We start from the raw sequence: 23467 nt of genomic DNA on the forward strand, positions 1-23467 counted from the left end.
ACCTAAGAGGTTTTTTTTTTTTTTTTGTATAGTTTGTATTTTGATATCTGTTGTGTAACAAAGGCTGTATGACTTAAAATTTTTTTTTCCTTCTGACGTTTATGTTTTTAAGAATTTTGGTCAACAAGCACTTTGTTTTGCTATATGTTTGTGTAAATATATTTATATTTGTGTAGCAGGCTCAGATATTGATGGAAATATAGGAAACTTTTTTGTTAAAGCATGTCTTTAAAATAGTAGCAAGTTATAATAATGAATGTAAAAAAAATTTCTGTTTGGAATTTTTTTACCCATTAACATGTATATATATATGCTCAATAAACTGAAAAGAGCCAGTTATAGTTTGCAGTCAGTGTTTGGAATTTGATTATTATCCATATCTTTTCTAATAAAAGATTTATTTTCAAATTTTCATAGAATTTGTTGTAAAAAAAAATTGTGCACTGAGGAATGAATTAAATCTGTTATGTTAAAAAATATGTATCTGCTTTTCTTATGAAATTATTCATCATGCTTATAATGAGAACTTAAAGCAAACATAATTTGTTTTACTATTTTTTCAAAAACTTAAATGAAATGGATAAAATCTGCAGTTAGAATCTAGTGTAATGGTAATGCAATTTTTCATGGAAAAACAGAAAGGATTTAAATACACTAGTGTTCAAAATTAAGTAGATTATCTTTTATTGAATTCTCCATAGATGCTAGACATGTTTTAATGAAATTAGATATGTGAATAACATTTTAATGAAATTATAGAATTCTTGCATGGTTTATATCAACCTCATTATAGAAAGGCCAATAAAAAATTTTCTGTATCAAAGAAAAGTGGTTTAAAAAAAAGGAATGGTATCTTCTAATGTGGTCATGCTTTGTCCCATTCTTATTACAATACTGTTTTCAGGTCTTGGATTGTTCTGAGAATGAGAAAGCATTTTCCCAAGAATATTCCTTAAATGTCTTTTAGATTTAAGTCTCAATATCAGATTAATTAATCTAATTAAGTTAATGTTCTCACTTTCCTGAAATTTGTTAACCAAATTAGCCCTAGGTGAGCAAGCATACACACTTGTATTATGTACGCACTGGGAAAGAAAGCAGGCATTTAGTTCTTGAAATATCTTGTATTATTTCTTGATAGTAGTGAGGCAGCTGTTCATTGGCCATTTATTAAAATTTCTTTGATCAATGACTAAACAGAAAGCAGGAAAATGAGAATATGGGAAAGTGAGGAAGGAATTTAGCCAAAATGGCATTTTGATCTCCGCATTAAAAAATAAGAGCTTGTGTAAGAGAAGTTAAAGGTGGATCAGAATTCCAATGCTTAGAAAGTAATTATTTCAAGAACAGGTATAAATTGAAATTATATGTATTTAGAAAGAGAAGCTGAGCATTCAACTCCAGGATTTCATTTCTGTACCACAAAGTAGTTGCAGAAGCTTTGGTAAACATATTGATATTCTGCACACCATCTGACATGCCTATTTAACCTTTGTTTCTCTCTTGATATTTCTAACTTTGATCTTTGGGGATGAATTTGTATTGAGTGTCAGTGTGTAGGCTAAACAGTGAATGTGCTTCCAACTACTATTAATTGTCTTTTGTCCAGTGTCAATACTGTCTGCTAGCAAAACTAGCTACTGATTTTGCCTTTTGGACATTGTGGTTTTGGAATCAGCTTTTAGTAATTGTTTAAAAGTCACTAAAGGGTTAAGAAACACTGCTTTCATGTTATAGTGACAAATTTCCTTCTTCATTGATGTTATGGGTTTCAAATTAACTTCTCAAGTTTTCTTTTTATTGATTTGACCTTAAAATTGTTCGCATAAATCGGGCATGATGCTATGTTTAACATCCAAATCTCAAACAATTTGCTTTTTAGAAAGCTTTGCTTTGATTTCTAACGATTTCTCATATCATTACATTAGGGATGATCTTCCTTCTATTTCTTTTGAACTTCTCCTCATAATTCACCCAGGTATATGAATCAGCAAATAAAATATACATAGAAGTTGCGTGTAAGAAATCTATTCCTTGCTCATAGAGATTTAATATCAAATAGACATCTATTTGATGTTAAAATTTTTATATATATAAATATAATTTTATCTTTTCAGAACTTTTTGGGCTATTACAAATATATATAATCTTAATTTTGAACACTATTGTAGTTTTGTACTCCCTTCAGATTTCAAGAAATCTGAGTTTGAAATCATTATAATTTTTTATTTAATTTCAAATAAGTATAGAATAACTAAATAACAGAATAACTTATAACTATAGAATAACTAATAAGAATAGAATAACTTTTTTGTTTGCCATAAAAAAAAAATCCGGTATTTACAAGAGAAATAAAGTTTCCTTATTTCTAGATTGTTATATTATATTTTAAACTCCATATTGATGATAGTCATATAGGATTATATATGAGATTTTAGAAATATTTTAAATAAAACCTTATTAGAAGACAATTTTAAAAATCGCCCCAAATCGTGTGTGATATGTCAATAAACATTATATACTTTGCTTTTTATTAATTGGTTTTAATTTTAAAAATCATAAATGTTACTTGATTTAAAATACGAAAATCAGAACAAGATACAGATTACTATGCATGTGTTTAATTTGCTTATTTCATACTACTGATAAAACTAGTTAAAGCAATATTTGCATTTGTATAGAGCATAAAACACAGAAGTGATCCGGTATATATATTATATAAAATTGTAGATGCCTTAAATTAGAGCCATAACAGATATACAAAATATTTTATTTTATTATGTTTACTAAAATAAAATTAAAAAAAGATAAATCATACAGGGAATTTTTAAGAAACTTATTGTCTTTTTCCTTTAAAAAAAATATTTACACATTACAAAAATTTCAGAAATGTAATCATTTTTATATCTATTTTATCATGTAAGCTTGAGTTCATAGGTTAAAATTTGTCATTTAAATAATTTTTTTAACTTATACAAACTAAAAATCAGAGCTTTCAAGTTTCTTCTAACTTGTATATCTGTAATTTTAACTTTCTTTGTTCCATTTTTATTTAATTTTTATACATTCATTCATTGAATACCAATAGAGTATTTTTTAGCTTTTGTTATATTAATAGCACTGAAGCTGATTCGGTTTTTGTCCAATATTAATTGAAGTGGCTTGTATATTCACTTTTTTAACCCCCCCCCCCAAAAAAAATGAAACATTATTCAAATAAATAAGGTTCCATTTATAGCATTAAAAATTGTTAAGTCTCAGAATTACAATCTTTATTGACTTCCTTCTTCATTTTACGTTCAGAGAAAAAGGATAACAAGAAACTTAATTATTTTATCAATTACTATGCATGTGTGTAGAAAAGTTTGATAGAAGAAGAACTAAAAATGAGCATATCCTTGCATGTGCCAGTATGACTTTATACAATAGTTTAATTACAAAAATAAAATATCTTTTATTGTACAATATAATTTATTGTACAATAAAAATACATTAAAATATTAGCAATATTTTAATAAATTTTAAACTTAATTTCATTTTGTAAAATGATTTTTTTTATTGCTTTTGTTGAATATACATCTTATGAAACGAAAATAATTTTCATGTTAAGATTTTGTTATGTTTTTTAATTTAATTTTCATTTGAAAACCATTTTATGTTGGGAAAATTCCATCTGCTACTGATAAAGTAAGAAATTAATTAAAATACTCTTCTGATATAAGAAATCTTCTAAGCAAATTTAAGCTATACGTTTTTAGGTTTCTTTTTTAGTAGATTTAGATTAATAAAGATATATATTTATTTTCAATTTCCTAAATCTTCTATTCTTAAAATAAGTATATGTAAGTCCCATCTCCAAACAGGATGATCATTTTGTTGACTTCACAATTGTAGTAGGATTTAAATTTATAACACTTTTTTTTTTCTTTTTGGAAATAATTATTTTAGTAGAATATGATTTTTTTTCTAAATAATTAATTGATTGGAAACAAAATATTGCTCAATTTATTATTATTGCTTCCCGTAAAAGCAAAAATATACTGATGTCATTGTCAGTTTTAAAGAATCAAAGACATAATTATTGGATTGCCTGAAAAAAATTAGCTTCCTTTTTTTTTTTTTTTTTATTATGTTATAATTTTTCCATGTATTTGTAGAATGTATGTCATAAGATGGAGATAAATTTCAAATTAAAAAGGAAAGTTCTATTTGGATACCTGGTTATTTTTAATGGATTTTCTTTAAATTAAATTATTTTTTCACATAATTTTTTTTTAGTCTTTTTCCTGTTGTATAATATAAGGTCAATTAACAGGTAGTATTTGTATTTAGTTGAACAATAGATATATATTATTATTTAAAGTATGTAATTTTGAATTCATCATTAATATTCATTATGTGTACATTTTGTTACATTGAATAGATTAATTAAACTTGTGACGCATTTCATGTTAAATCTTCTATAGCATGCATCTGTTGATTTTAGTTATAGCAAAGGTGGTATGTGTTTTTCAAGTACTGTTGGGCATTAAACGGAAGTATGTATCCTTTAACTTCTAACCCCCACGAAAAGAAATCACATGGATTGATTCAGTTGCCGTGATCGTAAAGTAACAGTTCTCTACTTCTTCAAATGATCGACCAATAATGCTTTCATAGGTTTAAAATCGCACCTTCATTTCCAATAAATTTATCTGGTTTTCTTCTGCCAGTATCAACAATGAAATGTCACAGGAAGTTTGATGACAACTGCATAATTATCTTGATGAATGTCGTAAAAAAAGATATACATCTATCTGTACTTATATAAAGCTCAATGTGTGTGTTGGTGCTCTACAGGCCAGACCGTTCGACCTACAGCTACCAAATTTGGCACATGAATACCTTGGAGGTCGGGAATATGCACCTGGGGGTTCCTTTTTTTGAATTTTTAATTAAAAAAACTTTCCCGCCAAAAAAATCTTTTCATTTCCCCACCGCCGAATGAGTAAGGATTCAGTTTTTTTTTCTTTTTTTTTTTTTTCCCCAGCAGTCATGAGGCTAGGGTTAACATTTTTCGGCCGATTATTTCAGAGGATTCTGTTTATTTTCTTAATGTTTGATGCATTTAAAATTAAACATTGTTAATTATTCGATCTTTCAAATTCATTCTGAAGTACTTTTAAATTAAAATAAAACAGAATACAGGAAATTAAAAATTTCTAATCGTCATAGAGTTACCATAATTGGCGTTGAAAATTCACGCATGCGCATTGTGTTCTGATTGTTGACAACGGATACGAACTTGGTTTTGAAGGTTTAATATGTTTTCGACAGATTATTTCAAACGATTTGTTTATTTTTTTAGTGTTTGATGCATTTAAAACTAAACATTGTTACTGAATCGATCTGTTCATGATGAATCTGAGAAAATATTGTTGAAAACTTCTTGAGATATTATATAAATTAAGAAAAAATATTCATTAGTGCCCATAAGGTTTAAATATTCAGCGACTCTGTTTTCAGTACTCATATTTAAAAAAAATAAATGCTTCGTTTCAGTAAAAAAAAATATTATATTTATTGCAGTTTAATCATTTCCAATTTAATTTTAAGCATAAATTCTACGGGAGTTAACAGAAAATTAGATACATATCACGTTGGCTGAAGGTCTAAATTATATGACTATTAAAATTTGAAGTTTTAAAATATTTTAATGAAGAAGCAATTAAAATGGGAGTTCCATAAAATATTTAATTATTAAAATTTTAACGTGCATTAAGATTGGCGAACCGGCTGGTTGCCAAAGACGGCTAGTATTGAATATTTGCGATACTTGAGTGTAGAACGTAAATATATTCCTCTCAATAATATTACATTTTCTTTTCGAATAATACAAATACTTTGCACTGTAAAGTTTCGAAATCGGGACATTCATAACGAATTTTTGCATTTAAATTATGTGCAAATATCATCTGTATTGTTTTATCTTTAACCAAAAAAATTACTCAAATCTTTAGGAATTCATTCCTAAATCTTACTGCAAGCGGTTCCTGTAATCGGATTTAAAATACTCTTTAGCTTCATTTTTGAGCTTTCCACGATGTCTCTCTTTACATTTGAGTAGGAAAGAATGCATTGGTGCTGGTATCTAAATAAATATCTACGTTGGAAATTTGTTTTTTAACCTTTGAATGGGAACATGTAATCATAATAATTTCATTTCTCTTTCCGCACTGCGGCCCTGTCAGTTTGCTTCAAATTTCTTGATATATGAGAAAAAGAATCGCTTTTATTCATCAACTGCTATGTATAATTTTTATTTCAGTCAAATTAAAATTACATCTCTGTTGGGTATTTCATTATTAAAATGAAATAAAGTTAGTTATTAGTTAAATATTTTATTTTCCGATTTCATGAAGTTAAAAAAAAGCATTCCAGATTCTTAATATCAGTCGAATTCTAAATGGCGAAATTTTAATTGCTATACAATCAATACAACTGTAAGTTCCACTTCTCCGATTTTAAGAATCTTTTTCTTTCAACTTGGATACTTGAAATACCATATTTGGAATGACAGATATCATAACATATGATAAAAATGCATTGAGTGCAAAAGCTTGAAAGTAGAAAAACGCCATATTCTCCTTAGAGAAAGTAATAGTTTCCGATAATAAACAAACTGCCACTGAAAGCAAAGCACAGCAGATTTTCATTGGCGTAGTGAAGTTTTCCTTGGAAAATGTGTTGAAACTGTAACTGTTGAATCCAAATCCCATCCCAAACATGAAACCGCAATATCTCATCATTGCGTATAACGGTGTTGTGTCGAGGTGAACATTGTCAGGGTTGTTGCACCATTTCACTGCTCTCTCTATGGTCCACATGGGATCTGCTCCGATAACTTCCAGGAATTCGAAAACTAGGAAAGCGCTCGCAAACATGCCAAGTGTAAATACACAATACTGAAAGATGCTGAAATGCTTCTGGTTGATATTCTTGAGACGTGTGGCAACCAACCAACCTAAATATCAAGGGGAAAAAAATAAAATGATGAAATTTTATATATATTTCGAATTTATCTAACTACTAATTACATCTTTTATTATCTGTCTAAGACTCAATATTTTTTTCAGTGTTATTGTGTTAAATATACTAATGTTGATTTGTAAATGTATTGGAATAGAGCTCTCAGTGGCATGTGCACAAAGCTCATGGAACCAAGAAGCTTCTTGCATGTGTTTGAATTAAAATATTCTTGATTAGAGGAAGCAAAAGATGGAAGAGCCAAATCAATAATCTCAGAAAAAATTAATGCAGATGCGAAATGTCATGATATGATGATTAAAACTAAATTCATTTTTCTTTATTTCATTTTTAAAATTTACTCATATATTATATCAATGCACATTTAAATCCCATACACCCCTTTCCTTTAATTATGGGAAATCGCAGCTTTATTCATAAGCGTAGTATCTAGGTATCAAGAAATGGCTGCTGTATGCTACTCGATACGAACATCACCACCTGTGAAATAAACTATTTTGTGTGCAACCTATTTGAATTCAAAACTTGTTCCTTTGACTTGTATTAGTTTTTCAGTAGGCCGGGATAGCCTGGTTGGTAGGCATTGTATTCACATCCTTTGAGTTGTGAGTTCGAACCCCGCCAGCCGAAGACTCTCCGTGTAACATGGTGGCAGGTGCACATATAAATCTGCCATAGCCACAAAGTGGAGACAATACCACTAGGGGTACTGGATCAGAGGTGGTTGTTCTCTGATTCAAATCTAAATTACGATTCGTGGAGGAGTGAATGAAATGTATGAATTAAGTCCGCCCCGTGAAAAGGGCTGTGACGCAAGAGCAGCTAAGACGCACTCTTGGCTCTAGATGGCGCTACTGAAACAAAGAGATGCTAAAATTCGACTTAAAATCGTCAGCAGGCTTGCCTATGATAAATGCCATAAGCAACAACAACAGCTTTTGAGTTTAACATGTTAATCGAACCCCCTCAAAAAATATACACCTTCTGTCAAGTAATAATATTAGCAAGTGAATATTTAAATGGAGATTATTTATAGTGCAGTTGTAAGTTATGTTGTAGCGTAAAATTGCGAAGCTTTCAGTCAAAATCAATGTTCGATGACATCTCATTTTATTTATTTATTATTTTTTGTTTTTTTTTACCCATCTTTTAATTTTTAGATTAACTTAATTATTCTAATTTCATTCGCAGATCGAAATAATTTCAGTTGAATATCAACCTATTGTAAAAGTACGATAGGGGGAAAAAATAAGCGAATTTTTAATCAAAGATTGTGCTGCGATTGTTCCGGTCTTGATGCAACAAAAGAGAAACGAAATGTTGCAGGAAGATGCAATTACGTTTAATGCAAAATGATTTAAAGGCGGTCGAATGACTATATCAAGAATTTGGTTATAGGCTCCCAAAGTAATTGTTAGGATAAATCTTATGCAAATACTGATTCTGGAAAAAACAATATTATGGATGTGAATATTATGAAAAAAAATTATTCCTCTAACAGAGATGATTCACTATAAGTTCAGCAGCTGACGCTATTGAAATTCCCAAATCAACGTTACTTCAAATTTTCGAAAAAGGAAAATTCATAAAACGAGTTTCTCAAGCATCATCAAACCATTTTTTTAAAGAAGAAAGCAAAGCTTCGCAGCCAAGGGATCCTAACTATAAAATACAGTAACGAAATTATTGAAAAATGGAGAAACTATCTTAAGATTAAAAATAAATATTAGAAGTAATATTTTTAATTTATTGTGTTCTTTAATCTAGTTTTTTTTTTTTTTTTTTATAATAAATGTCGCGTTCTATATTTTCTTTTGCTACTTAGTAAGTCTCAGTGTTATGGGAGTCTTAAACTACTCATCAGTTTCTATTATTATTATGCAATTAAAGGGCTATGAAATAGGAATGGAAAATTTTACCCTTGTAATCTCGCTGTTCTGAATGTTATGTTTTGCACAAACTTTAAAGGACCGATAATGATATACAATACAATTTAAATTAAAGATCCTACTATGTCGCAGTTGAGATATTTGGCTTTAATACTAGGTTTACCATGAATTGGCATATACCTATTTCTACCAAAGAGCTCATTTTGAGCCCTTTCGGTGTTTAATGAGAGAAAAATATAAATTGACCTATTATGAAGTTAAAGTAGATTTTTTTTTTTTTTAATATTTTCAATATATTTTTTGAAGTGTGATGTGATGAAAAGACAGTTTATTTACTAAAAAAAGTGTTGATTTCCAAATCTAGGTCTTCAAGACCATCTATTCTACCAAAACACACGTTGACTCACACGTCTTCTTACTAAAAACATATAATAGCTTCTGCTATCTGACTCACTTTCGGATTCGGCTTTTTGCTTCTTATGTACACACAGTTTACTCTGCTAACACATGCTTATTTCTATATCTATGCGCATCCTATCAAGATGTTACATATTTAAATATAAATGTATGTATTCTCAACAATATTTATTCGAATGGTCAAAATGACCCCTTCGGTAAAAGTAGGTATACTATATACATTCCTCCGAAACTAAAAAAAAAAGATAAGATTTGCGATTATATGTCTTATAAATGTAAGTAAAAATTAATTAAAATATTCTTGTAAAATACGACAATAATTTTTTGAAGAAATTTAGCGATGAATTTTCTCAGAGGGGTCAAAATGACCTCTTGATAAACCTGGCGTTAATTAATAAAGAGTCGAGTAAGCAACATTTAAAGGTCAAGATTTTTTTTTTTTTTAAAAGCTGGCTTGAATTTTTTCAAGCTCAAAACACATTAACTATATAGATTCATACATTTTAAATATTAGGGAAAAATTCATACTTTACCTAAAAACATTCCAAACAAACACTGATGTGGAAAATGTGCTGCAATGAATATTCTAGAAGTCCCGACCGTAGCCAGTAGAGCAAAATATACTGTCCAACATAACTTTGAGATTCGATCATCTCTATAAAATTGGAATATTAATTGTTGAGATATTTCTTGAATTAGAAAAAAAAATCAAATTATATAGTGCAGCAAATAGTAAAAAATGCAATTTTTATTTTTTATAATCGCCCAAAATATGAAGGTGGAGATTTTGACGAATCTCCTTAATCTCCACCAGAAAACACATTTTTGGAATTATATCTGTCCGTCTGTCTATGAGCTCGATGTTGAATTAGTTGAATGACATACAGTCTCTAGTAAAAAGTTTAGGTTTTATCAAATTTTAAGCGAAATCCATTCAAAAGAAGTCTGTTTGCACGCCGGTCCGAATATAACACAATAACTACAAAACAAAGCGAGCTAGATGAATAAAATTTGGTGCTCATATTTATCATCTAAAGCGGAGATATCTATCGAATTTGGTACCAAATCCGACAAGAGAACCGTCTTTCTGCTTATATTTTCACAAGCATGTAAAAGCGATAACTTAAAATCGCAATAATTTAAATATATGAAATTTAATTTGTAATTTTGTGACTACAATTGCAGATCTGTGTTAACAAAATAATCCAAAAATACACATTCAGTGTTCTGGTGCTTGTATAATAACCTCATTGGAGCAATTAATCATCAAAAAGCGCACGCTCATAGGATTTTTCGTTACTATTATTCGTACTATTAGAGAAAGTGCAAGAAAATTTCTGGAGAACCACTCCCAATGGTTCATTGAAATAAATTGATTTGAAAATAATTCTTCATTTTGTGCTCTTTATATTGAAAAATTAACTATTTTATTTAATCGTTAGAATGTCACCCTTATCTGATGTACATATTGGCTGGCGCACTTGAACCTTGTGATTTTTAGCTACTGTCAAATGTAATTCACAATAGAAATCTCAATTTAAAATTTTATTTTAGATTAATTATATTAACATCGCGTTTGAAAGCAACACTAAGGCTCATTTGAAAGGGACCTCGCTATTCTGAACGATGGTGATGAGAGTGACATCAGAGCTGACACCTCCCTTTCCAAATTTCCGCATCACACTAGGGGGATGGCATTTGGATCCGACTGATTTAGCATGCAATTGGCCTGCTTATGCAGCGGTTCTTCGGGGCTACTGGGTTTCGAGCCTGAAAACCTCCGGCCCAACGAAAGAGATCTTACAGGGTAGAGGCCACCGCTACCCCTGCTCTCTAAAATCTCACCCTAATGATACCTTTTTCAAATCGCGAGTCTAGTGCATTTGTATTTTAATTCATAAATAACCTGAATGTAAACTGAGATCCTAGATACATTTTGTTTTGTGTTATTTTACCAAGTGTTATTTTAATCTGTATATTCTTGAACCATTGAGGGAAAAAACTGAAACAGAAAATGTAAAATTAAATTTTTATTTTATAAGAATAAAATTATAAACTTCCCCGCGTAGTAATTTCTTTCTTCTGTTACAAATATAAATATTCAGCAGATTCACATTCCCACTTGAAAGGTCCTCTCGCTGGTGTAATGTAGTGTGGAGAGGTGGGGGGGAGGGGTGCCAGCTCAGGTGTCGTTCTCGTCATCTGACCGCGGTTCAAAATTACGAGATCCGTCCCAAAATAGCCCTAGTGTTGCTTTACAACGGGACGTTAATATAATTAAACTAAACTAAACCTTCTTTAAAGTGTTACGCCTACCAGCACGATCCGCTTGATAAATAAAAACGTTTTCCATCATTCTACCAGGAGATAAAAACAAAATTTGTTTGTTTAATATCGTTCATTCTAGCGGCTAAGATTATTAACGTTTTTATTTCTTTTAAATCTGGTTGCTGAAATAATGAAAGCTTTAATGCATTATATTTCTGATAAATTGAATCATCTCTAAAATATTCCATTTTAAAATACTCTCTCCGACAGATATTAGTTATCTATTTTTCCTTTCAAAATTATGATGCGGATTAAATCAAATTTGTGATAAATCGATTTCATTTGCATGCATGTTTTAACTTAAATCTTTTAACCATATTTCCTTACTGAAAATACCAAATTAGATCGTTGTTTCCGATTTTGTATTTTCATGTCTCGAACAAGTTTATTTACAAATAAGGAAAAGCTTCTAATATTAATTAGACAAACAATAAAAGTGGGGAGGACAAGCAACAAAGATTGATGTAAATAATCACTACCGTTGGATTCATTGGGTAAAAGATAATTTACAAAGAAACAGGTAACCCCTTTTAGAAAAGAATTTTAAATCGGTGAAGTAAGTTAATTAGCTATAGGTCGTGCACATTTCAGTTACCTCCGAAATTGTATTGCAGTATTTTCAAGGTAATTTAATATTCTATTTTCATTTTATTTACCATGGATATGTATTTGAATTTATTCAAATTAACGTTAAATATCGTTTAAATTACAGAAAAAAAAATTCTTAAATCTCTTTTTTTGTTCCAAATTTCCTTACTGGTCAGTGCGATTATATTTTTTTGCATTTGATTGTTCGATTTTCAAGTCGATAATTTATTAGACTTTGAATTAGAATATTTAGATTGTGTTAAATCATTTCTGTAACGTATTTTATCATTTTGTTTAAAATTACTTTTAAATTTTTTATATCAATATTAAAACAAGGTAGTTTGATATCTCCACTGCATTGTTCGATATTCTGAATGCCATAAATATCATCTGTATTAGCAATACTGAAGAACATTTTGTGCTCTTAAGGAAGTGAGATTCTAAATCCAATTCTCATTAAAAAAAATATGCAATAATTTTTTTAAAAAATTTTGACATAATATTTTTTATTTAAAAATTGCTTATATGTAGATTAAATTAAAATCAATAAAAACAGTGAGTTTTGGAATTTGGGAAGATGGTGATTGAAGGTATCTCATTTTGCCTAAAGGATCTAACACAACTTAACTAGATTTTGCCTTTAGGTAATATTCTCCTATTGGTATCGAAGATGCGAAATACCACAGATATATTTAATTTTCGAGGTTAATATCCAATATAAAATCAATAAATTACTTATTAATAAATAAATAGCGGTGTCCTTTGTTATTTTGAAAATAGAACCTCTTATTTCCAAAAAAGAAAAATTACAAATCAAATGATTAAATCAGAGGAAGGAATAATCAAATTCTTGTAAATAAATAAATTTTACTTACTTTTGTACGACTGAACCATATTTCTCGAGGAAGGAATCAAATATGACGTACCACACAGCAGCACAGCTCTGCGAATGCCCAGACGGACTACCTAAATTGATATATAATTATATCTCTTATTTGTAGCCTAAATATTATACACAACTCAAATTATTTTAACTTCTAGTATGCATTCGAGTTCTATGTACATTATAGAACATTTCTTCTCTATACCTGGACCTGTTTCACAAGTCAGTGAAAACTGGTATATATTTGGAACGGGAATTCCTCTTCCGTTGTACACATCTGCTTCATGTACCCACCAATAAGGTCGCTCCCCATGTAATAACCTAAAAATGATGAATAGTATAATCTCATTTTATTTCAGTTGCCATAAAAAAATGGCAGGATTTGAAATATTGACAAAAAAAATGACTTAAATTTTAATGCTCAATATTAATATTCTTTTTTAAATATTTTCATGTATGCAATATTTAATAGGAAAATTCGACTTAAAAATTTCATTTAATACTCAAAACACTTTTTTCCTAAATGGATTTTCTAAAAAATAAATTCTAGGAAGATAGTAGTTATATAGATTGTATCATATAACTACTAATATTTTTGTGACCTCAAAATTTTGGTATATGATATTTGTGGCAGCTATTATTGTTCAAGAAATCCCTTTCTTTGAAATATTTTGACCTTCAATCAGACCTCAATGAACTTTGTACTTTCTCATATACGATGTATAGAGAAAATATTGTAATCGCCAAATAATTCGAATTCAAGGTTTTGACGAATCTGCAGATTTCAGACTCCGAGTTCGAAAAATATTTTTAAAAAAATGTCTATCTTTGTCCGTCCGTCCATCCATTTGTGACAAAGAAAACTCAAAAACACTTTGAGCTAAACGGAAGATATTAAGTATATAGTCTTTACACCAAATTTTGAGTAAAATGTGTTCAAAGGAAGTCCGGCTTTCGAATATAAATTAATACGATAATTACAAAACGAAGAGAGCTCGATGGATAAAATTCGATACACATATTTAAAATTTATAATGTAGACATCTATCCTATTTTGAACCAAATCCAACAAGGGATTGACCATCGGTTCGGTCTGTTCTGTACATTCAGAAACACATAAACGCAATAGCTCAAAAACACAATGATTTGAATATATCAAATTTGGTATGCTATTTTATCACTACAAGTGCAGTTATTGGTCAAATTTTTATTTCAACTGATGGCGGAAAATGAGTTTAAAGCACAAATTCGATTTTCTGATTCTATTAATTGCCAAAAAACTTGTCATCATATGATAGATTCAGTGAAAATACTAAATTCCCGCCAAAGATTAGTATTTCATCGCCATTATACGCCAATAGTTATATTTTACGCATTTAATAATGACGCAAATAAAAATGGTGGGGACATTTTTAAGATGCATGGCGGCAGACGATTAAATATGTTGATGCTTTGTTGAGTTCATTTTGCTGAATGCAGATATTCTCAAAAGGAACTTCCAAACCGTGATAGTTCTCTCAATCTGAAAGAGTAAGGAAATCAAAGCGGATGCTGTTGAAACGCCGAATAGCTTCCAGTGAAAAATGAATTATCATATGTGGTTAAATCTAGTTTTAGTACAAAACGTGAACAAGATCCCACTTACCATTTTAATAAGTGATTTATCCATTCAACCGCAACAACCACCCACATCAATTTCCTTCCTATATACCAATCCACCGAAAACACGATTGGTGCATATAATAGAAAAGCATACCGTGGGTCAAAAATATTTGAAATAGCAATGAATACTTTTTCATATTCTAGGAACCTAAATGAAATAAAAATAATATAAGCAATGAAAAGAAGTAACTATATTATATTTTTTAACAGGTTGCTAAAACAATTTTTTAACGAATGTAGCAGTTACATTACCCTATCTTCTCTTTTGCATAATGGCGAAACCTGATTAAGTACGCATCCCATAGTGCATTTCGATTGATATTATAATGAGATGAGATGCTATTCCGAGATGTACGCGCGTTAATGTCAAGTCTTGTCTTTCGTGTTTGTGTTTGTTTAGTGTGAAATGTGATCATTAAAGAAATGTTCCCAAAAACACATGTCCTCTTGCTTCCCCTGGCACGGATCATAATGATCTTCATTGCACCACACAAATAATTTTTATTAATAATTCTCCTCAGTCATGATATCATCAATCAAGGATAATAAACACTGTTCAAAATTTCAATCATGATAACTGAAATGCTTCTAGATTTCAAAATTACTCTTGTAGGTATCACAGATCCTCTGATTAAAACACAATATTTATTTCTGTATATTAAATTTTAAAAATAAATCGGGAAAACCAAAGGACCAGTTCTCCAGCCTTTACCAGTGAATGATTCTGATGGGTCTTTTTTAAATTTATTATTATTTTTTTTATTTCATATGAAAGTTCATAACCTTTAGATAAGCCATGAATCCCTCTTGCTATCCCCACCCTCATTCAATTTTCAAAGGGAATCTCAAAAATACCTTTCATTGCATATTCTTATAGAGAAAAATCTTGGCAGAGTCCCCCAAATACAACCACTGTGCTGATTTTGGAATTTTTTTTTTTATTTCATATGAAATTTCTTGAACCTAGATACGCCCTCAATGATCCCTTATCCTAAAATTTATATATATATATATCTCAAAAAATCTCTTTGGCACTTTCTTCATCATGAACAAGTGCACTCATTTCGCTGACTTTGTTTATCAACTTGTTGATATACCCGGCGTTGCTTGAGATTAAAATCCTTTCATACATACTATTTCGAACATATAAGTTATTTTCGTATAAAATATTATAATATACAATAACATTTTCTAAAACAAAAATATTGAAATAAAAGATAAATTTTATAAAATTTGTGGGAGACAGGAATGTGATTGACCGAAAGGTAAAAAAGAGAAAATCCAAAAATGCAACACAAAACAAAACACGAAAGAAAAACAAGCAAAAAATAAGAATTAAATCAATAATGCACAGAAAAAATATCAAAATTACAGCCCAAACAGCTTTTATATTCATTTCAAAATAATTTATAAAAGAAATGAATCAATAGCATATGATTTTACCAATGACACTTTAAGAAGTACATTGCTAGGACAAGTTTCAATGAATGTATATTGGACAACAGATATGAAGGGATAGCCATTACATTATAGTAAATATACTTCACTTGCATATTTTAGTAAATATGTTTTAATGGTGGATGAACCTATTCGGCATATATCAGAATGGAGTTTCGTTTTTTACAGGTATTTCATAGGTATTACTTAGCCAGTGTTTCATAGTTTGCTTTATAAAATCATCTACATTATTAAAGCAAGCAGCTTCATTTGTGTGTGTATTTTATGTGTATACATTTTGTATGTGTATTTTATGATGAATAATATTCCTCTGCAAGTTGACAGCTTTGCCAGATAGGGTGTGGAGGGATGCGCACCAAGAAAGAAAGATTTTCTACTTTTTTTTCAGTGGTAGAAAATTTCTACCGTTTTTTTAAATTGAGGTGAAAATTTTTTATGTAAAAAAAAAAAAAAAAAAAAAAAACTGAAAAAATACGGGGAAAAAAAAAGCGGAGAGCCGCGAATGCGATGAAGAATCATATCCCTGGGTAAAGTAGTTCAGAGTCTTTATGCAATCCGGCAAAGAAGCTGTCACGTCTCTTAAGAGCAAATAATAGTCAACAATCTTTTAGTGAAATATGTTTTAATAAGAAATTTATTGCACACATCACAGGTACACATATATAAAAGATATAAAGTTATTTCAGCATTAAATGGGCCGTTTGTTAACAGTTTTCTGAGGCCATATTCCACGAAACACACACATCACATACACATCGTCTTACCACATAAGACCACTGATCCTCACGTCACTCCATCACAGTTTCTCTCTTTCCGGTCTTTTTGAGTTCATACATAGAAGGCGCTAATCAATACAAAGCATCTACAAAGTTCCTTATTTCAGAATCATTTGCATTAATTTTTCTAAAGAATTAATATCATTTTGAAGAAAAATGACATAAGAATGAAATTGGTATCGTTGAAATAAAATTCTTAGTTACCTCTTAATATAAATAAATAATAATAATTTCCTCCGAAGTTTTTTTATGGTAAAAAAAAAGATGAAATACTGCTTAATCGGATCAGTAGTTTGGACTAGGGGATTTATTTTTCGTATTATTTTAAATGAATGCATCCGAATGGTTCATTTAATTATATCTAGTAAAATAAAAATATTTTATAAAAATTTCTGAAAATTATGAAAGTACTTACCAAGACTGAAACACCTCTATAATTGTGACGTCAATTTGATAGATTCCTTCCATACTTGAAAAATTCTGTTGCCAAAAAAAATATTATTATTATTATTGAATGACAGGTCGGCTCATAGGAGACCAAAACTTTACTTTTTATACTTGTTTCACACTTTTTTTATTTGAAAAAATATTTAAAACAAAATTTCTAAAATTATAGATCCCGCCAAGAGATGGCGCCGCGTAGATTATGTATTAGGAATTTTAACGATTTTTTTTTTTAATTGAAAGCATTTAAGAGGATAGTAAACTTTGAAATAACTAAAATATGAAAATCTCATTGTACTGTTTCATCATCAAAATATATTTCTATATTCAATTAAAATAGCATTATGAAATACATTGTTCAATAAAACGAATATTTGAAGTGCCCAAAGAAGAAAAAGTACATTTTAATGACTTTTCTCAAAATAATATTCTAATTAAATTAAAATATCTTTGAACTATTTCAAGTGTCTTAATTTTTGAGGAAATGAAACTGATAATAAAGATTTCGATTAAACATTAAAAGAAATCAAAGTATGCATTTTATATTCAATTTTTTTAATTATTTTCTTAGATACAGGAAAATTTTAATTTAGAAAATATAAAATTCGTATGAAAATTCAGTGTGTGTGTGTGTAATTTTTTTTATATAAAAATAACATTTCATTGGAATTACAAAAACATACACAATTTTGTTCCATATAAATTTATATAGAGTTACAAAAATTTGAGGCTACAGATTGATCTCAGAAGTTAAATCGCTTGCATAAAAGAAATATATGCGTTAGATGCAAGATAATCCGCTGATTAGTGCCCCACAACTTGCAACTGATTTAATGGTTAATTACAACAATAAAGTCGTACCTCAAATGGTGAGAAATGTCATTAAAAAAAGATTATAATGGACGTCCGGTCCGTAAAACGCCTTTTATAAGTCTCTGCAACAGAAAAAAGCATCGCGAGTTTGCAAAGAAACATGTAAGCAAGCCTCTTACTTTTTTGGGAATCGGTCCATTTTAGTGTTGAATCAAAATTTAATATCTATGAGTCAGATGGTCGAGTTTTGGTTTGGAGGAAACCAAAACAGCAGATGTTTATTAAGAATTTATATGGAACTGTGAAGCACGGTGGTAGTGGGATCGTGACGTGGGGGTATATGAGTGCTGCTGGTATCGGAAATTTATGTTTTATAGAATGAAATATGGATAGGAACTTGTATTTTGACATTCTGAAACAAAGTTTTAACCAATGCAGAAAAACTGTCTCTTGGAACTAACTTTACTTCCCAACAGGATAACGATCCTAAGCACATCCCCGAGATTTGTCAATGGTAATGCCTCTACATGTTAAACAACAGCTTCATAGCCCTCCCCAGTCTTCCGATTTGAACCTACAGAACATTTATGGGAAGAAATCAGTCTTGAACTAAAAAAATAATAATTTGACATTAAGTTCAAGGGACAATAATTTGACAACTTAAAAGGGACATTCAGGACATTTAGAGCAATATTTGTCCAGAAACAACAACAAAAAAAAACTTGTGAGGTTATGCCACAATGCTAGAGATAAGTGATAAAGGCCAAATGAGAGCCTACCGCTCGTTAAATGCAAGTTAATCAGCATCTTTCATGTACTAAATACTGTACCGAAACATTTTTTTGTTTCTGCCAATTTACATATTTAATGTTCTCCATATTTTTTCCTTTATAATATTAATAAATAATAAATGAAATTGTGTTGAACCAATTTTGAAATTTTCATTTTCATTACAAAGTATTTTGTGTCAAAAATGAAACTTTCAATAACAGGCATAGCTGCGTACGGAAACTTATTTTCCCCTTTCCCAGTATATTTCTAAAGAGAAATTTTTGAAACACTCTTGCCTTGCAAGCATTTTTTTATATCAATGATTGTTCCTAAAATATTTTGAATGATGCATTATACCAATAAACATTAACGAGTGGCACTAAAATCTAAGTTGTAAATTTTGATTTCATTCGTGATTTTATACATGCATTTCAACATAAATATGATGAACTAAACTGTATGCAAGAGCATTGTCAGTTCCAATGGTACAAACTGTTTTACTGTGAACTTCAAAACCCATTTGAACGAATAAAAGAGGCATTTTTAATATTAAGTAAGCAATTCTGGATTTTATTGATAATTATTGTGTTGAATTATTAAAAAAAAACTAAGTTGATATATTTTGTTTAAATTTGAAAAAAAAAATATTTTACATAACATTACATTTACATTACAATTTTTTTAAAGTGAAAAATTGCAGTTAACATTATAAAACATAGAAATAGCTGTGGTATACCTTTAATTATTTTCCACCAGGTGCATTTGGCAAACAGTAGAAATTAATAATTACTAAAAAATTCCTTAAAAAAAACTTTTATTACTTAGTGTTAATGACTTCATGAGCAAAATAGTTTTCAGTTTTGAATTTTGATAGGCATGAATTCATGCTATTTTAAAAGCCTTTCATTATTGTATTCATGGTCCTATACGTTTCCCTAATTTTTGGTCTATATCTTTAAGCATCTAATTATACATAACACAAGAGAAACAGTATTTAAAAATAGCTGTACTTAAAAAAAAATTTCGTCATTGTTTCATTCTGAGGTTAAGTCTTAAATGTAACTCAGCAAATTTCAAAATCTTTATAACTAAATATTACTTACTTTATTAATCTTTCTTACTAAAACTTAGAAAAATAAACCGTATCTTTCATACCTTGATTATCAACAATGTAAAAAAGGTCTAAATATTATTAATAATTATAAAAAGGATTTCTATTTCATTTCAGCAAAAAAATATGTTGTTGTAAAAAGCGAATAAATATTTTTAAAAAATTAATTAAAAATCGAATAAGAATAATTATACGAAAAAAAAAATTGGTAAAATAGAAAAAGTGAGTGAATTTAAGATGATGTAAAAAATTTCTGCTATAATATTTCCAAAAGTTATAGCTAAAAAGATGTCAAAATGTAGTTTATTTATTAATTAATTAAAATTCTAATCAGAATTTTTTTAAAACGCTGCGATGTGCACATCTCTAAGTACATATGTGCAGAGAACCAGAACGCATACTCATAGATACACATACTCATGTTATTTGAACCTATTCATGTTATTAAAACTATGTAAACAAAAAATATGCTCACAAATAAATCCTTTGGTTTAATCCTTTATATTCCAATGTCGAGTCTGACTCGACATTCTGAAGGATGCACGATTTTCACATTCTTGTTAAATGATGATTGTGATGAAATCAGTATAATAACAAAGACTTTCACATTCATTTTTAAGAAAATTCTAAAAAAACCCCTAAAACTTTCAAAGCACTAAAAGAAGCTCTTACACTTAAATATGCATAAATATACACCTTATTACTTTTCAGAATGTAAAGTGTTATACAATGATTAATGATGCGATCATATCATTGTGATTAGTTAAATGGCTTTTGAATTTTGAACCAGATTTGGAAATAATCGAATCAGTTTTCGAATTATTTCTGATGCAATGATTTCAAAATATTCTCAATAATTTTCCGAGAAACTCCCAGACGTTTGGAGTCAAGACACAAAATGATAAGTGTATGATAAAATTCGAATTTACTTTAAAAGTAGAGAGAAAAAAGAATTCATTTTTACGAAAAATTAAATCGTGTTTCACTTATCTGATATTTTATTTAATCCCTAATTTTTATTTCTGTGGAGATTTTAGAGATAGTAAATATATAAGATAAAAAATTCTATCTAAATTATTGTATTTAAAATCATTTTGGAATGCAGTAAATTACGCAAAAATAATAATTAATATAAATATGTATAATTAATTATACATATTTATATAGTTTGACCCTAAATCAGCAAATTTTTCAATTCGGTGATTTTATAGGATTGTGTACAAAAAAAAGTAAGTTTTAGTATCATTGCTCTAATCTCAAAAACCTTAACAAATATAATTTTTAAAGATGATTAAAATAATAGTTACATATCTTTTATCAGTTTTTATCAAAATTCGACAAACCTGTATAGCCTTATGATATATTGTACATTCTTTGTTTACAAATACATAATTATGCATTAATATTATTATGTATATTCTTATATAATTTGTATAAACATTCCAACTATATATAAATTTTTACAAAAACAAGAATTACAACTAGCGAGAAAAAGATGCTCTTACCTAAACGAAACTTTTGAAGCAGATTCGCGCCGAGATTAACTCTAATAATGCTGAGTTTATTTTTGGGTTTCTTTGTTGCACAGTTACCGCGGAAATGTTCAAACATAAATATTCATGACTTATGCTTGTATGCATTGTAAATCTATCTAATAGCAGTTGCAGAACAAATCGAAAAATATTACGTCACAATGTGTGATGTTTAGTTATCAATGTTCGATCGTTATTGTTCTTCGCGGATTTTAAGTCAAGATGGTCGTTTCAATTCATTAATTTATGATATCGATTTATGAACAAGGATAGTACATATATATTGGTTCACAGAATGAAATGATTTCATGGAATTTAATCATGGAATGTAGATTTGTGCTTTATCGTTTGTTCGCAAAATCAATTGATTATTTGCTTTCGTGTTAAGACTGTAACGTACATGACAATTTTTTTTTTTTAAGGAATCGTCTTCCAGTTATTTTTAAAAAGTCAATTAATCTTCGAGTTTTTAAAATATTTTTCTTTGTTTCGGTTGAAATTCTAATAATAAAACTTCAGACGATAATAATTAATGGAATATAGAATGTTTCTAAATTATTGCAAGTGAAAGTTACTAACAACGGAATTAAAATGTCTTATTTATTCAAAATTATTTTGCTTTGTCATGAATCGACAGAATCTGTACGAATAAATTTATAAAAATTCTGGTTAAAATTCTAGCTCAAATTCTTACAATGTGTAAAAAATAATTATAATGATAAGAATATCTTTGAAGAATATGATAACATTTTTTTTTTAATTACAGTGGCTCAAAAAATTGAGAGTACACCTTACTTTTACTTGATAAATCCAACTTTCAATATAAATAACACATTACCGGGAAGTGCAAGCATGTTTTTATTTTTACACATAACAAATGGTTTAATTTAGAGTAAAAATAAAGAAAAATCAGCGAAATACTTCTAAATTGAAAAATTTCAGAAGCATTTTAAATAAACATGCATAGAATTTTGCCTCAAAAAATTGAGAATACACCAATGAAATATTTGCAATATCTCGCATAGAAACAAAGTGTCACTGTTAAGTTGCATGTCTATTGGCTCCTATAAGGGCCTCTAAACTACATGGTACCAATTCGACCAAATTTTGGTGGTCTCTGAAGATATTTTACCCCATTCTTCTTGCAACACTTCTTTTAAATGGCTTTTGTCTCTAATTTTGTGTTTTTGGACCACTGCTTCGAGTGTGGTCCACAGATATTCAATGGTATTGATGTCGGGGTACTGTGGTGGTGTGTGTAATTGCTGTTTACAATGAAAAAGACACCACATTTTGACCTTACGTGCATTCTGTTTGGGGTCGTTGCCCTACTGGAAAATGGAATTTCCATCAAAACAAAATTTTTTAACATTTTCCTTTAGATTGCTGCGACTATATGGTTCATCCAACTTGTTGTAGAAACTTTTCAAATCATAGGCAAAAGTGTAGGTGCTGAAACTGTGCGAAATACCATTAGACAAACTGGATGTAAAAGTTGCATTGTTAGAGAAAAACTGTTCATCAGCTTGCAAATTCAGAAAAAGCATTTGAAGTTCGCAAAAATTCATCAATTGAAGACCAATAACCTTTGGAAGAAAGCTATATTTAGTAATGAAAGAAAACTCAACATTTTGGCAGTGACAGCCATCGTACTGTATATAGAAAGCCAAATATTGCTTTGGATATAAAAAATTTACGTCCTGCAGTTAAACATGATAGTGACTCCGTCATGAATTCAGGTTTCATGGCTTCATCCGGGGTAGGAAATT

General features: G+C 29.1%; 1 protein-coding gene across 1 annotated transcript; it reads right to left on the bottom strand.

Annotated features, from left to right (window-relative positions):
• Positions 1 to 6308: 6308 nt before the first annotated feature.
• LOC129969562 (glucose-6-phosphatase catalytic subunit 1-like) lies at positions 6309 to 21794 on the bottom strand. Its single transcript, XM_056084190.1, has 7 exons — positions 21672 to 21794; positions 17443 to 17507; positions 14777 to 14941; positions 13337 to 13452; positions 13124 to 13214; positions 9866 to 9987; positions 6309 to 7003 (listed from the first exon to the last, which is right to left on the bottom strand). The coding sequence occupies exons 2-7, from the start codon at positions 17493 to 17495 to the stop codon at positions 6504 to 6506; spliced, it is 1047 nt and encodes a 348-aa protein (XP_055940165.1). The 5' UTR covers positions 17496 to 17507; positions 21672 to 21794; the 3' UTR covers positions 6309 to 6503.
• Positions 21795 to 23467: the final 1673 nt, after the last annotated feature.

This window comes from Argiope bruennichi, chromosome 1 (assembly GCF_947563725.1).
Source record: "Argiope bruennichi chromosome 1, qqArgBrue1.1, whole genome shotgun sequence".
Classification (NCBI taxonomy): domain Eukaryota; kingdom Metazoa; phylum Arthropoda; class Arachnida; order Araneae; family Araneidae; genus Argiope; species Argiope bruennichi.